Source organism: Caloenas nicobarica, chromosome 7 (assembly GCF_036013445.1).
Source record: "Caloenas nicobarica isolate bCalNic1 chromosome 7, bCalNic1.hap1, whole genome shotgun sequence".
NCBI classification, from domain to species: Eukaryota; Metazoa; Chordata; class Aves; order Columbiformes; family Columbidae; genus Caloenas; species Caloenas nicobarica.
The window spans coordinates 27,527,275-27,541,074 of NC_088251.1; the positions used below are offsets into that span (position 1 = coordinate 27,527,275).

A 13,800-nucleotide genomic window follows, 5' to 3' on the forward strand; every position below is an offset into this window, starting at 1 on the left:
CTCCATCCTCCAAAACAGTCAAACAGAAATTTCAGCTGATAGTAGCATACGTGAGCCCAATTTCCATTTAGTTTTCAAATGAAACATCTTGGTGAACATCTGAATCACTCAAAATCCTCACTGCTAGTGTTGTTTCAAGGAACTGTGAAGAACAGACTGACAATACATGAAGGTTTAATTAATTTTAAGGCCAGAAGAAAGCAGAACAACAGTTCATATTGATCTGCTGTCAGGACAAAAGAATCCTTCCCTTTAGTGCTTTTGCTAGCTTACTATGTTCTAGTCCGCACATTTTTCCAAAGTTTCCAAGCCTTCTATATACACCAGCTAATGAAGGATACGCAACACTTGATAATCCTCTTGAAGTGCAATGTTAACATTTTTTTTAGACTTTGAAACATCAGCACATTTGGAAAATTATTCATGCTGTCCTGTTCCTATATCAGTTTACGTACATATATATGGCTGTGTATGGTACTGGCTCTCATGGATCATACTGTGCAACACTACATCTATTTTGAGGAGTAAGAGCCCAGCCATTCTACTGCAGAACTCAAGCCAGGATGGAAACTCTACCTAATCTGCTCTCTGATATTGTTCCCTTTTTTTAAGAATCTTAACCACAAGAAGGAACTTGCCCTCAAGCCACAACTTTTTTCCGAAGTGAACATTAGAAGTTTCCAATCTTCCTTGCAGGTAATCAAATAAAGAGCTGGAAAATCTAGAGGCAGTAGTTAACTAACAAGAAACTTACTGGGCAGATAGAGTGGCATGTCTTGAATGCAGAATCTAAGACTGACAGGAGTTAGTCTTCTAGAAACACAGATGTTTTTACATGGTAATGATAAAGTAAAAAGCAAAGGCCCTTCATTTACATAAAGATTTATTATCCTTCAACCTCAGCTGGTACTCCATGACTACAGCCTTGGCAGTTTTGCTCCTCTAGGTAGACAGGTTTTCAACTCGCTGCCTCTGACTGAAAACATCTAGGCTAGGTCAGATTTTAGACCCAGCCTTTCATTAATACAGTCAGACACAAAAGAGCAGTTGAAATCCTGACCACCTGAAAGGCTGCAAAGCAACTAAAAAACTGTCCACAAGGATTTTCATCATTTTCTTTGTTTGAACAGAGAATGTTTCCTCTGCATTGATCACTAAATAGTTAAGAAGCAATTAAACTGCACATTCAAGAAACAGATGCATTCTACATTTCAAGCTGTGATCAGAAACATGTGCAACTATTTTTCTGCTTATGAAGCTTGTGGTTTTATCTTCTCAGCAGCTTCGAGAACAGACGGAAGGCTGACTTTGTCTCCAAATTCTTTCTCACGATGTTCCAATAAAACACCCTAGTCAAAGACACAAGAGAGAAGTTCATACATTAGTCTCCCTATGGGAGATGAACTGACCAGCAACTAAACAATTACGGAAAATAAACTTTTGGTCTCACAGGAGACATGAAAGCCTCCTAGATTGCCTGCAGTACCTGTCTTCCTGCTCCAATCACAAACACTCCTCCCAGGGTGAATCCTTCTCCTTCCAGGTTACCACTATATCCATTTTTCCAAGCACGGAAGAAATTTTGCCAGACTCCAAAGCGGAAGAAGCCTGACATCATCATCTTCCGTCTGTGTGGACCATAGAAGCCTTTCTACAGGGAAATAGAAAATATCTCAGCAAACGAAGTGAAAAGGACTTTTCCTCCCAAATGAAATTCAAGAAACTAGCCAACTCTGTATCCAAGAAAGGTCACAACACACAAAAGCTCACCAGGCAGAGCTAAAAAGAATTTGCACCTGAACTAACCTCTTTAGCACACTACCTGATCACTCACCTCCACACAGCCAGCTAGTCATACTGCCACCATTCAGGTGGATTTTAGGCTGATCCACAGGTATTTAAGCTCCATATACACCTACATCCCTATTGCTGACAACAAGAGTCTTTTGTGAAAAACATTTCTTTTTCTTATTTTGGAAGCATGGCAATAAAGATGCTGGTAAAGAGGTAACAGTGGTGCCAAGTCCTGAAACTTTTATTAGCCATCTGTTTCTTTTTTGTTTTGTTGGTTTTGTTTTGTTTTCTGGTGGTGTTGTTTGGGTTTTGTCTTTGTTTGTTTGTTTTTTAAATAATGAGTCTGATTCTTTCACACAGGCAGAGTGGGGACACAAAATAAAGGTATCTTCTAGTTGATTTTGAGTATCACATATTCTTTTTCCTTCCAAAGCCAAATGATTTCTAAATGTGCCTTCTGGGTTAAGAAGGAGTAAGCAGGGCTGTGGTTTTGCAGTACATGAGACTGGCAATACAGCATGTGTACGGTACAGCCAGTGTACTGAGACAGGCCACATCACTGCAATGTGGCCTGTATATCTTGAATTAATTGTGTCTGTCACCTTCAGACCTTGATTCATACATCAAACACATCAGCAAGTCACACGGCCAGTGGAAGAAGGAATAAATATCAATAGGCCATATTGTTTACCTGTTAAAGGGGAAGGGAAGAATAATCCTACAAGAGCATGTTATTAATGCATAGCTACAGAGCAGTTTGTAAGCTGAGCAGGATATATATATATATATATATAAAAGCAAAGCTAATTAACTTCTTAAACTACAATGCTACTAAATCCTTTTTCATTCAGACCACATTCTATCTATATTATTTATACAAGCTCTTCAAAGAGGACATTCATAAGCTTGTTTTTAAACAAAAGGAGTACACCGACTTGACTATACCTTTTCATCCAGAAAGATTTCTCCTTTGAAATAATGCTGAAAATCCTCCACTTCAGTCCCTATCTTCTCTTTCACAACAGCATAGAGAGGGACGCCCAACTTGGACAGCTGAGGTTTCAGAGAGGAGAGCTCAGAAGCCTCCTAAGGAAGGAAAAAAATCCAAACATTTCAGGCAGTAAATGGAGGTTGGAAAGCTTCACCCTGAAGTTCAAGAGCATCAGAAATTGTATGTAAATTCTAGCTTGAGGGGCAAAAGAGAAACAGACCTGTAAATCAGACATTTAAGCTAGCTCTACTCCTAGGCAGGTCTTCATTAGATTACCTAAAATTTTCTTCATTAAGCACAGAGGAAGGAGATTTTTTGAGCATTTACCGGACAAAATATTAAAATCCTGGAGAAATCATATTTTTAACTCAAAGCTGTAGACAGACCTTGCCTGTGCCCTTTATCTATATTTTAAAACATTTACAGAACAGTAAAGAAAAAAAACCTGCCTGCACAACACTTCACTTTCCCAGGCCAGAATTTCCAATACTTTTTTTCCAAGCAGTAACACATCATTATCAGCCCTTTTGCGAAGCATTTCGAGCACTCTGTGAAGAAGCAGGCTAAGTAATGAAGATGCACTCTCCTTCCTAGATTCTCCAGTGAAAATAATCAGGGAATTTCTTCAAACACCTTCAGTATCAGAAGCAATACTGCTTTTTCTGGTGTGTCACCACTCATGTGCTGGGTTTTTTGTTCTGCTGAAGGAATCCCAGCTCCCACAGTTTGTACAAAGACCTCTGAGGCTTCCAACAGATCCAAGTGCACACTGAAAATGTTTTTTTTCTCACCTCCAATGGAGAAAGGTCATTTTCACTGGACAAAACTCCCACAAGGAACTCCACACTTTAAAAAATGGACACACTTTACATGAACACCCTCAGCCACTAAACCATAACGTCTTAACTCAAAGGCTTGCAGGACATCTAGAATTTACTGCATATGAAGTAGCAGACAGATGGGTTGAACAGACAGGAGAAAAGACATTAGAGAAAGACATCAGTAGGTGAAAGGGTAAGGGCAGCTTTCCAGTTCACTACTTCACTCATCTTCAGAGGAAATGAAAAAGGATGAATCAGCATCGCATGGAAACACTGAGTAGTGAGTGGTGAGAGTTAAAGGACCATCGCTTACGCTATCTCTGGAGAGACAGCGATACCATCAAACCTTGATTAGCCTTTTGGAGAAAGGCACTTCAGCAATTTGGTGGGGTTTATTTTGTGTCTCCTTGCTTGGCTTTTGGGAAGGAAGAGAGCAGGAAAGCATAGTTAAGTTTTACAATTCTCAAGAGATTAGACTTGAAGCAGCATCTTGGGACTAGCCTCGATTTGTTTTTCTTTATTGCTATTTTAAAATTATACAATAAGAGAAAGCAAAGAAGTCTATTCTTGTGGGCAAGTTACAGCACATAACATCTGTACAGCCTTACCATGGGGCTGTGACTATTTCATCAAGTCTGTGAAAATGTTCTTTTGTTTTTGTAAAAGCAGACAAGCACAGCCTAGCAGAATACTTCTCTCTCCACCCAAAAACCCATTTCAGTTTGTCCCTCTGATAGTTCAACTATGGCTCTTCTACTTTAGACTGCTTGAGTTGATACCTACAATCTTGGGCAAGCCCAAGGCACTTCATGATGACTGAAGCATTGGATCACTACGTGGCCAGATCCAGACTATGAGATGTAGAAGTGCAGTCCTGTTAAACACAAGTCTATCTTAAATAACAAGAAAGGAATCTGATGATTTGGGATGCAGATGACATAGATAAAAGACTCTGTATTTCTTAAGTCTACACGCCTCAGTTTTCAAGGATCCAAAGGCATCGTTCCAGTAGGATTTGTGACATCTTTTGCAGTGGATAATGGAAGCACACGTCCTCACCAGTGGTATCAGGGCCATGATTCGAGGTACAATGGCCACTTTTCAACCCCACCACTGTGTCCAGGGAAATAGATGTTCCTTCTTGGTGGTGTCAACAACGGCAAAGTTCAACATCATTTCCAAGGTGTAAGATAGTGGGAAGCAAGTGTATTTTGTCTTTTGCAAAAAAATAAAAACCTTCTGCCTGCAGGTTAACAGATACGGCAAGTCACCTTTATTGAACCATTCCACCAGCTCAGAGTCAGTGACAGCGGGGAAAGAAGCAGCCGTCATAGTAAAGGGCAACTGAACTCTTCTTAGGAGAAAGGCAAGAGTCAACTCACGAAAATGCCTTGAGTATACAACAATAAAAAATAACTTCCGTTTAGACAATTTAAAAGCTTTTTCAAACACTTTGACAGTTAAAATATAAAATAATTCATTGCTCTAATTAGCTGATCAGTAATGTGACTCCCTCTATTAAAAATTTGAAGTTTTGAACCAAAAATAAGAATTAAAAAATTAAATTAAATTGCTCTCTCCTTGATTTTTTTCCTGAAAGACAAAAAAACCCCACAATTCTTTGAATTGGGCTCTTTACTTCTACTTATGAAGTCAGCACTAAAAAAAAAAAAAAAAGAATTCTTGTCTGAATGCATGCAAAAGGCAGAGCCAGGCACGTAGCACATTCTCCTCCTGCCTATGCTACACCTGTTCAGAGAGCAAAATACTTTAACCTTCCATGAATTCTACACATACTTAGGCAGTTACTACTGATGGGAGCAGATCCCTTACGTAAGTGGTTGCAGTATTAATCACTCCATGTTATCCAGTAGTGAGTAACAACATAACAGCTATTTTTCCCCATAGCTATGGGAGAAATAATGGGCAAGATGCAAGTTATGGCTGTTCCCAGGCACATGGTGCATTCAAATCATATTTCAAGTGTGTCCTCCCACGCCCACCCAAGGAGCCTAAGGATCAAATTTTGTTTTCCAACCCACCTTGTTATGAAACAGTAACTCCTTGTCTTCAGGCTCCTTACCTTTCTGCCTCACGTACAGCATCCAGAACAGTGAGGGACTCCCCTTTATGCACATCTCTTTTTTGCTGAAGAGCTTTATCTGATGGCTTTCTGCCAGCCCAGTCTTGGGCTGCTTTTGACCAGAGACTACCTGGCTCACACAGATTTATTTTGGACATATGGAATACAACTAGTTCATAAGACTCAATACCAATTGGATTTGGTGTAATCTCCCTTTCTAATTACCATGAGCTAGGTCCCTGGCGGATGTTAAAATAACATAACCATTGCCTTCAGAAGGAAAATGCTCAGGACCTAGACTATACAAACCAGCTGCAAAGAAAACTAAGCGTGCTGTTAGCTGGTGACCAGTCTGGGCTAGAAAACAACACCCTTCAGATACTTCAGATGTATCTGATGACTGTCCTAGTCACTCCCTCCCTTTATTTAAAGGGAATATATGTAAGTAGAGCTCAACTCTTCCTAATTAATCCCCAAGGCCAGCAAGTACCTCTCTGCACAAAAAACATCCAGGTCTTCGCACAGCCATGATCACTGCACCATTCTTCTTCCATAGTTCACCTGCTTTGAATGTTCTTTGTTCTGTTTAGAGAGGAGAAACAGCATCAACAATAATATCAGCCATTGTTGTTTATAATGGTTAATGCTTTAAGGACTAACACAAAGCACTGCAGAGAATTCCACATTCAAATACAGTTCTATCAGAAAAGAATTCTATATGCATAACAGTGTATTATTGCTTTGATTTTTAGAAGTGTGTCATGTTTCATTCAGAAACATCAGTTTTGGTTGCTTTTCCTTCACCAGAATTATCTGCTATCAAGGACACTCAACTACATGTTATAACTAGGAAAGACTAATAAAAATTCTTCTGACCTCGGCCTTCCAAAGGTTCTTATAAAAGCCCAATTATCAAAGAATGTGGGCTGAAACATCCAGAATCTTACCTGTTCCCAAAGTTTTCAGCTGTATCTCCTCCAAAAACTCCAATGTAGCCTTTTCTGGCTTGGACAAAAAAAAGTCAGTGTTAGCAAGGACGATCCCTGTCACAGCTGCGCCAATGGCTCCAAGACCAATAGACCATATGCCCATGGTGAAGATCCCGAAGTCAGGCAGGAAGGACATTTCTGGAAAGAGAAAGAAGAAAGCAGCTCTAACACTGGACATCAATGATGCCAGACAAGGAGGAACTGGATTAAAACAAAAACTAAAAGCTCACATGGATATTTTTGGTTCGACTGGAGATCATCTGTATATTTATTAATGTACTGAAGTGGGTTTTAGAAGATCTAGATTACGTTCCAGTTCTGCACCTCATCCACAACAAAACTATTAACAAGATATTCGTACCTTTCCTACTGTTGGACTGACAAAAGCATTCATGATTAAAGTGCTGAGATGCAATGGGGAGAAAGATGACTGAAGTATATGTGTGTAATAAAGTGCCTCTAATAAGATCGCTTCTGTGTGAGCCAGTAACTTAAATTATTACAGTAAGACAGTGGTTTCTTTCAAAAGAAACATGTTTGTAGATTAAATTGTTTGGTTTTGGTTTTTTTCCCCACTAATCTATATTAAACAGTCAATTTTACAAATATACCACAGAAGACTTCGTAAAAAAAAAAGCCATATCTGGCTCACCACAACTGGGAACCTTTCCTGTTCCTTACAGTTGCACACTAGAACCAAAGAAGGCACCAAGCCAAAACTGGAGCTTATCGGTCATGCCTGCAGACAGAAATACGTAGACTTGCAAGCATTTTGTTAGACAGAGTGATCCAACATTATGAACATGCCCTGGACAGCACCTTCTATATTTTAACCAATATCCACTCTTGCTGAAGCAGAAATGACATCAGGAACAAACAACTTACACTCACACCCATCACTCAGAACTGATAACATTGCAATGGAAGCCATTGCAAATGCTTGCTCAAGTGGTAAAGTACAAACACTGCTTTTTGTTACCAGTGATTGTAGTTCGGTGGCAATTGTATTTAACCACCACCCATCCACAACCTCGGTCCTGACCCTTGCACATGTTTCACATGTGGGGCAGTATCAGTTTTGAGGATGCAGGAAAGCACACTTAGCCCTGCCTCATGGACAAAATTCAAGACCCAGCTCCAAGCAATAACTGGTACAAGAGTCACTGGAGTTTTGGCAGTGTAAGAAGTCACTGTACACTTCCAACACAACAGTTCTGTGTTACAAAGGGCTGTACATGTGCAGTCACCCAACTTTAGTATTACACAATACGGAGATCCAAATTTTTCCCAGAGCCATCTGCAAAACACTATTCCCTGAGAGAAAGTTTTGGTAAATATTGCTGTCTGTGTACACCTCTTTATGGGAAAGGCTTTTTCCCTCTCATAAATATGGGAAAATATTACTGTTTTGAACTGTGACTGGCAATAAACCGGAGACACACATCATCTTTATCCCCACAGCTAGCTGTTGCCAGAATTCAGAAAGTAAGAACTAGGAGTAGCTCCTCACTTTTGTGTCAGAGCCATGGTGCCCAGAATTTTCTGGGAAAAAAATCCCTTTCCATCCTTAAAACTAGCTCCAGAATACCGAGCAGCAAATACAACCAACTGCCTACCTGCAGAAATAGCTAGAAAACATTTTGAAAAAAGATTGCTTTGTTCTTTTAACAGCTTACTTGGTTTCAAGGAAGACGGTATCACAGTATCTAGAAACGTGAGTAATCCTTGATCCTGAGAAGGAAACAAGGCCAGTTTACACAAACATAACACAGATATGAGAACAGATTCTATCCCATTTCACCACTTACTTCTAACCAAGTGAAACCTTCCTTGACCTTATCTGCTTTCTCTACATACTTTTTTCAAACATAAAGTCATACTGCAATGACAATTTTTTGATATCTGCCTCTGACTCATATCAGAGACCATTCTGACCTTAACCTGTGGAATGACCAAATTGTAACTCAAAATGTATTGCTGTAACGCAGCAACATCTTTGTGCTAAGACTTAAAATCTCTGTGGCATACCCAAAAGGCTATAGCCCTGCTCCCTCCTAGAGTTTGGTTATCCAGCTGTTCTTCGGACTTGAATCTCGCCTGGTCAAGAACTGTTTTTCTCTTAATTCTTATTTACGGGGCTGGGGGGGGCGGGGGGGGGGCGGGCAGGCAGTAAAACCTAAGTATTAATCTCTTCTGCATGTAATTTGTGTACAAAAATGTTGCCAAACTTGTGGCAACTGATTAATGAGTAGTTCTCATATAGCTTTTTATTTTTATTAGCATTATTAGCATTGCTAAAAGCCAGCTTCCACTCAGTTGTAGTTGATAGACAAGAGATCATTAAGCCTAGTCAACACACCTTTTTAGTTTAATTGGACTCTGGTCTCCACTCAGTGACAAAAAAAAAAGCTATTAAAATACGCAAATCTTTTGCTATTTAAATAAATAGGAGAATTGAAGAAGCAGCTCTACAGAGCAATACTGAAATTCTTCCTCTGCTAAGCAAACATCATAGTGAGCTCCTTTGAAAAATACATACGGGAAACAGCAGCCAGGATTATTAAAGTATTTGCTAACAAGACAGTCTGAGCCCTGCCACATCTATGTCATTGAACCCCAAGTGAAGAGACTAAATGGAAAACAGCTGAGCACTTGCAACTAGCAGCTTCCTTTCTGTTTAGCTGCTGTTTATTAAGGAAATCTGAAGCTCAAAAATAACTTCATAACCCTCCACCCCACCTTGAAATAGAAGCGCTACTGCCTTGTGATCGAACTCTAAGAGTTTTTAAACATCGAACAGCAATCCACAATAAGAAGATACAGCAAAGCATCCCGTAAACCATAATCCACAAGGAGCAGACACAACAGCACATTCCATCAGCCCGTACCGTGTGCATGCTCACACTCACCAGAACCCATGCAGCCTGCAGAGCATCAGCCGCCGCCAGCTCCCCGGACGCAAGCGCAGGCAGGAGAGAAGCCAAAGGGCTGTGCCACGGGTGGCTGTGGGCAGGACTGGGCAGGAGCCCAGCTCTGGAGCCTTGGCCGTGCAGCCAGGACCTGACTCTCGCGTCTATCAGCAACCCCTGCCACAGTCCTCCCCCAGCGGCGGTGACGAAAGAACAGCTGTCCAATCCACGGCAAGATTGTTTTACAGATATCTTAATCATTCAGCTTTTTTTTTTTAAATTTTTTTTTAACTGAGCACATGGGGTGGGTGGGCACAGCAAACAGGAATTATGGAAAGCTTTTCTGAAGCTGGGAACACAGCGCTGAACTTGAAGATCTGCATGCTAAAGTGTGTTTTTCCGTAGAACTGCGCATTTTTACAAGTAATATTTTCCCTAAGTTTCAGCCTATTCTACTTCTAACTGCACTCATGCTGCACGCCACAATACAAACAGCCCTGGAAACAATTAAAAAGCCATTACAATGCACAATGTTAGAAAAATGTTTCTGTATAGAGGCTGCACTGGTGAATTAACCCAGTGCTTCTATGCTCAGCTACCTGCTTTAGTGGCAACATCCCTTCACGAAAGAGCATCATTTTCTCTGAACTATCAGATCTGCAAGCTCCTAACTCTGCTAAAACCTCCAGAAGGGAACAAACTTCTCTTTAAAGAGTGCAGAGGCCAAAGAAAAAGGGAAAAACATCTTTTTGTGTGTTTTTGTGGTGACCACAAGAGATCTCCAACATAACAGTGAGTTGTTTCATGGTCTTTCAGTACTCAGCTAACCAGAATTTAAACAAGCTTAGTCTTAATCCTGTTGAAAGTGCCCGTTGATGGTCTTCACTTTGTGTCAAGACCAGTTCAAACATGGTTTTCTAGATGTCTCACTTCCCTCCCACCCACAGCCAGACAAAAAATTGTCATTAAGAGGACAGCTATCCTTAAACATTTATTTTAACAGTGTAAACAGGACCCGCTGCAGCTGTGTCAAAAAGACTGGAGAATCCGTGTTTCAAGTTGTCAGTAAAACTCTGGGTAACACACAGATTTACTTACATACTTTTCCTAAGACGACAGCTGAGCAAAAGTGGAAACGCTCAGTGGGCGCTCTCACAAACTGACTGCACTAGCACATACCCCCAGTGGGTATGTGCTGACCGTTGCTTATTCTTCCTTTCTCTCCCACTCCCAACTTTCCCAAGACATTCTGTACTAAGCCTAAAAATCTTTCAGAGCTTTGTCACAACTTGTATATCCCAAATATAAATCGAGCTGACGATTTTTTTATGAGACATTCCCCCAGAAATGAGTCATATGATTACAAATATCTTTGTAACCTAAAACCTATGAAGAAAATTTATAATTCACAATAAACTGGCAACATGCTCATCAAGATTTCATGAGCTTTTAAATACCATTAAGGATTACAAAATAGAGCAACCTGACCAGTCTTCAAAATTAACCCTGCTTTAAGTGGAGATTCGACTGGAGAAACTTCAGAGGTCCCTTCCGACATAATTTGTCCTTTAAATGTCAAAATCAATGCACGAAGAAACCTCCTAACATTTTTTATGGCATGAATGTTATGGAATTTTCACAACATGAGGGATTTTCTTTTTCGCCATTGTAAAGATCCTGTAACAAACAACTCCTTGTGTTGAGAATAACATTAATCTTTTTAGGTTTCTTCCCAGCCAGCGCATGTTTCATTACTGAATTCAGTAAAACACTGCACTTGGGTCTAGTTGCTGTGTCAAGCTAGCAAACCATACCTCTTTCCTTCGAAAGGAAGTTAGTTGTTAGACCAAATAATCTCTCTCATTCTGAGAATGTTTTAAAGAAACGCACTGGCTCAACAACCCTTTTCTTTTGAGCAAGGGAGAGCAAAGAGCTCTGGCACAACACTCTGGAAACTTTTCAACTCTCTAAGTGTATTCAGAGGGAACAGGCAGCTAGATATTGTGCAAGGGAAAATCCAAATTTCTGCTCAATCAGCAAAGTGGATATACCACAGAGATAGAAGTAGTGGAGCACAGAACTGCAAAAATACTTATGTGAAGATGCTACAGGCTAAACTCACTGCTGGGGATCCAGAGCAGGACAGCTGTGGCTGTGGCAATCCGCAGAGGTGGGGGAAGTGGAACACCAACAGACCCACTAATAACACAAATCAGTGATCATCAAAAACACAGCGACTTGCTAGGCAGCAAGTGGCCCCTCCTGTTCCGATTCAGCCGTGACTCCTGCAGATTCAAGCTTAAATTAAGAATTATTTTACCGCTTTTTTTGGATTCCTAGGCCTTGCTTGTATTTTAACTTTCACATTCCTCACGTAAAACAATTCCTAACAACAAAATTATGTGTTACTAAAGGGAAAAATACAAGATAATCAATACATGCTTCAATTCCAACCAACAGCACAGAGGCGGCTCTATGCATAAATTGGGCTCTAATAGATTAGTCTCAGTGGATACGCCCAGGTGAGAACAATTTCCCCACAACCTGGTTTGCCTTTTCTGTTGTCTGCTCTGAACCAGGTCTGATGGGGAAACTGACCCTGTGGCTCTGGAAGAGAAGCCTGGGAGGACCCTGCACTGATGCTTCAAGCAGCCTGAAGGTGCATTCAGTGACGTGTAAAGTCGGAGTACTGCAATCGCACCCGAAACCAAACCAGCGCGTTAGGAATGACACGAGGGATCAAGCTGGGAGTCTCTTTGTCTTTCACGGTCGTGCCTACTTACACCAGCTTAAGTTACATAAGCAAGCTGGGATCAACCAACAGATTCAATCACAAGGTCGGGCACAAACGGAGTTTCAGGCCCCGCAGCACCGCGGGGAAGCAGCGGGTCACACCGCCGTCCCGGCCGCTCGGCTGGGGCGGGAGGAGCCCTCACCCCGCAGCGCCCGGGCGCCTGCCCCGCGCTGCCGCTGCCCGCACGGCCGCCCCAGCCGCTCAGCTCCCAGGGGTCGGTAACGGCTGCGCGCCCCCTCCCCCGCTGCGCTGGCAGGGCCAGCCCGCCGGCACGTCCTGCGCCCGGGACACAGCAGACCAGCGGGCACGGAGAGAAGAGCTGCCGCCGGGCAGGCCGGGCCGGGGCAACACACCAGCGGGAGGGCGGTGCAGGGAGGGCGGCGCAGGCCCGGCGGCGCTGTGGGACAGCCCCCCGCCGCGGCCGCTGCGCCGGCGGTTCCCGCGCCCCTCCCCGCCCGGCGGCCCCCCACGCCCGCACTCACGGCGCCGCTCCGCACCGCCGCCGCTCCGCACCGCCGCGCCCGGCTCCGCGGCCGCCGCCGGGCACGTGCGGCGCGCAGGCACCGCCCCCGGTGCGCGCCGCTCAGGCACCGCGCCCGCCGCGCAGCGGGGAGCGGCGGCAGCGCTGGGCGTCCTTGCGACCAGCGGTCCCGGGACTCTGTGCCGCGTCCCCCACGGGGTCCAAGGGGGCCGCTGCGCCGACCGGGATTGATTATCCCCACCGTTAGAGGCTGAAAGAAATAAAAACCCATTTTCCTGTCACTGGGATTTTTTTAGTTTCTGGCTAAACAAAGGAAGAAACAAAATATGTGGAAGGTACAGTGCTTAAATATATTTAAGGCAAAAAAAAAACCCCAAACATAACGACTTAAGTCCAATAATATAGTGAGCTTATCACTGAAGCAGTCTGATCAATGGGGCACTTAAGAGTGCTTACAGATGTATGACGTTCAAGAATGTACTTGCTCAGATAAGCCAGCCAGTAACATGTCACAACATCTGTTAATGAACACACTCCCCAGTTGCTTGTGCTCATTAGGTGCTGCTCCAGACAGAAACTCAGGAGGACTTGTCTTCACTACCTTAGGACTATTTCCTGAGGTCTCCAGTTAACCTGGCACTTCAAATACCAAAAACCAAACAAAAAGGTAGCAGCAATGACAGTACAGTCTGGCCAGTAACACAACAGCAGCTCAGAAGAATGAACGTAACCTCTGCAATGGTGGCCCCAGAGTCTACATTCCAAATGACTGAGACACAGTTTTGCAGCATGTCCCAAACTTACCTAGACCAAATGGCCCTTTCTTATCTATCTCCCAACTGGGAGCCACCAGCCACTCTGGTTAAACCTGCTCGGTTTATCCTTTAATTTGCAGTTTCTGTTTATCTTCAGTGCGAAGGTGGTTTTGTTGTTATTTT

At 42.6% G+C, this 13,800-nt stretch overlaps 1 protein-coding gene across 1 annotated transcript; it reads right to left on the reverse strand.

The window, feature by feature from the left end:
- Positions 1-866: 866 nt before the first annotated feature.
- On the reverse strand, positions 867-12,927 carry PRXL2A (peroxiredoxin like 2A). Its single transcript, XM_065638881.1, has 6 exons — positions 12,864-12,927; positions 6,637-6,816; positions 6,180-6,271; positions 2,740-2,880; positions 1,487-1,651; positions 867-1,349 (listed from the first exon to the last, which is right to left on the reverse strand). Exons 2-6 carry the CDS (start codon positions 6,812-6,814, stop codon positions 1,251-1,253), a joined length of 675 nt encoding a protein of 224 aa, XP_065494953.1. The 5' UTR covers positions 6,815-6,816; positions 12,864-12,927; the 3' UTR covers positions 867-1,250.
- Positions 12,928-13,800: the final 873 nt, after the last annotated feature.

Coding starts and splice junctions, on each gene's coding strand:
- PRXL2A (XM_065638881.1), bottom strand. CDS start 6,814: ATGTCCTTCCTGCCTGACTTCGGGATCTTCACCATGGGCATATGGTCT. Junction 1,652..2,739: donor AAATCTTTCTGGATGAAAAG/GTATAGTCAAGT, acceptor ATTTCCCTGTAG/AAAGGCTTCTATGGTCCACA. Junction 1,350..1,486: donor TGATTGGAGCAGGAAGACAG/GTACTGCAGGCA, acceptor GTCTTTGACTAG/GGTGTTTTATTGGAACATCG.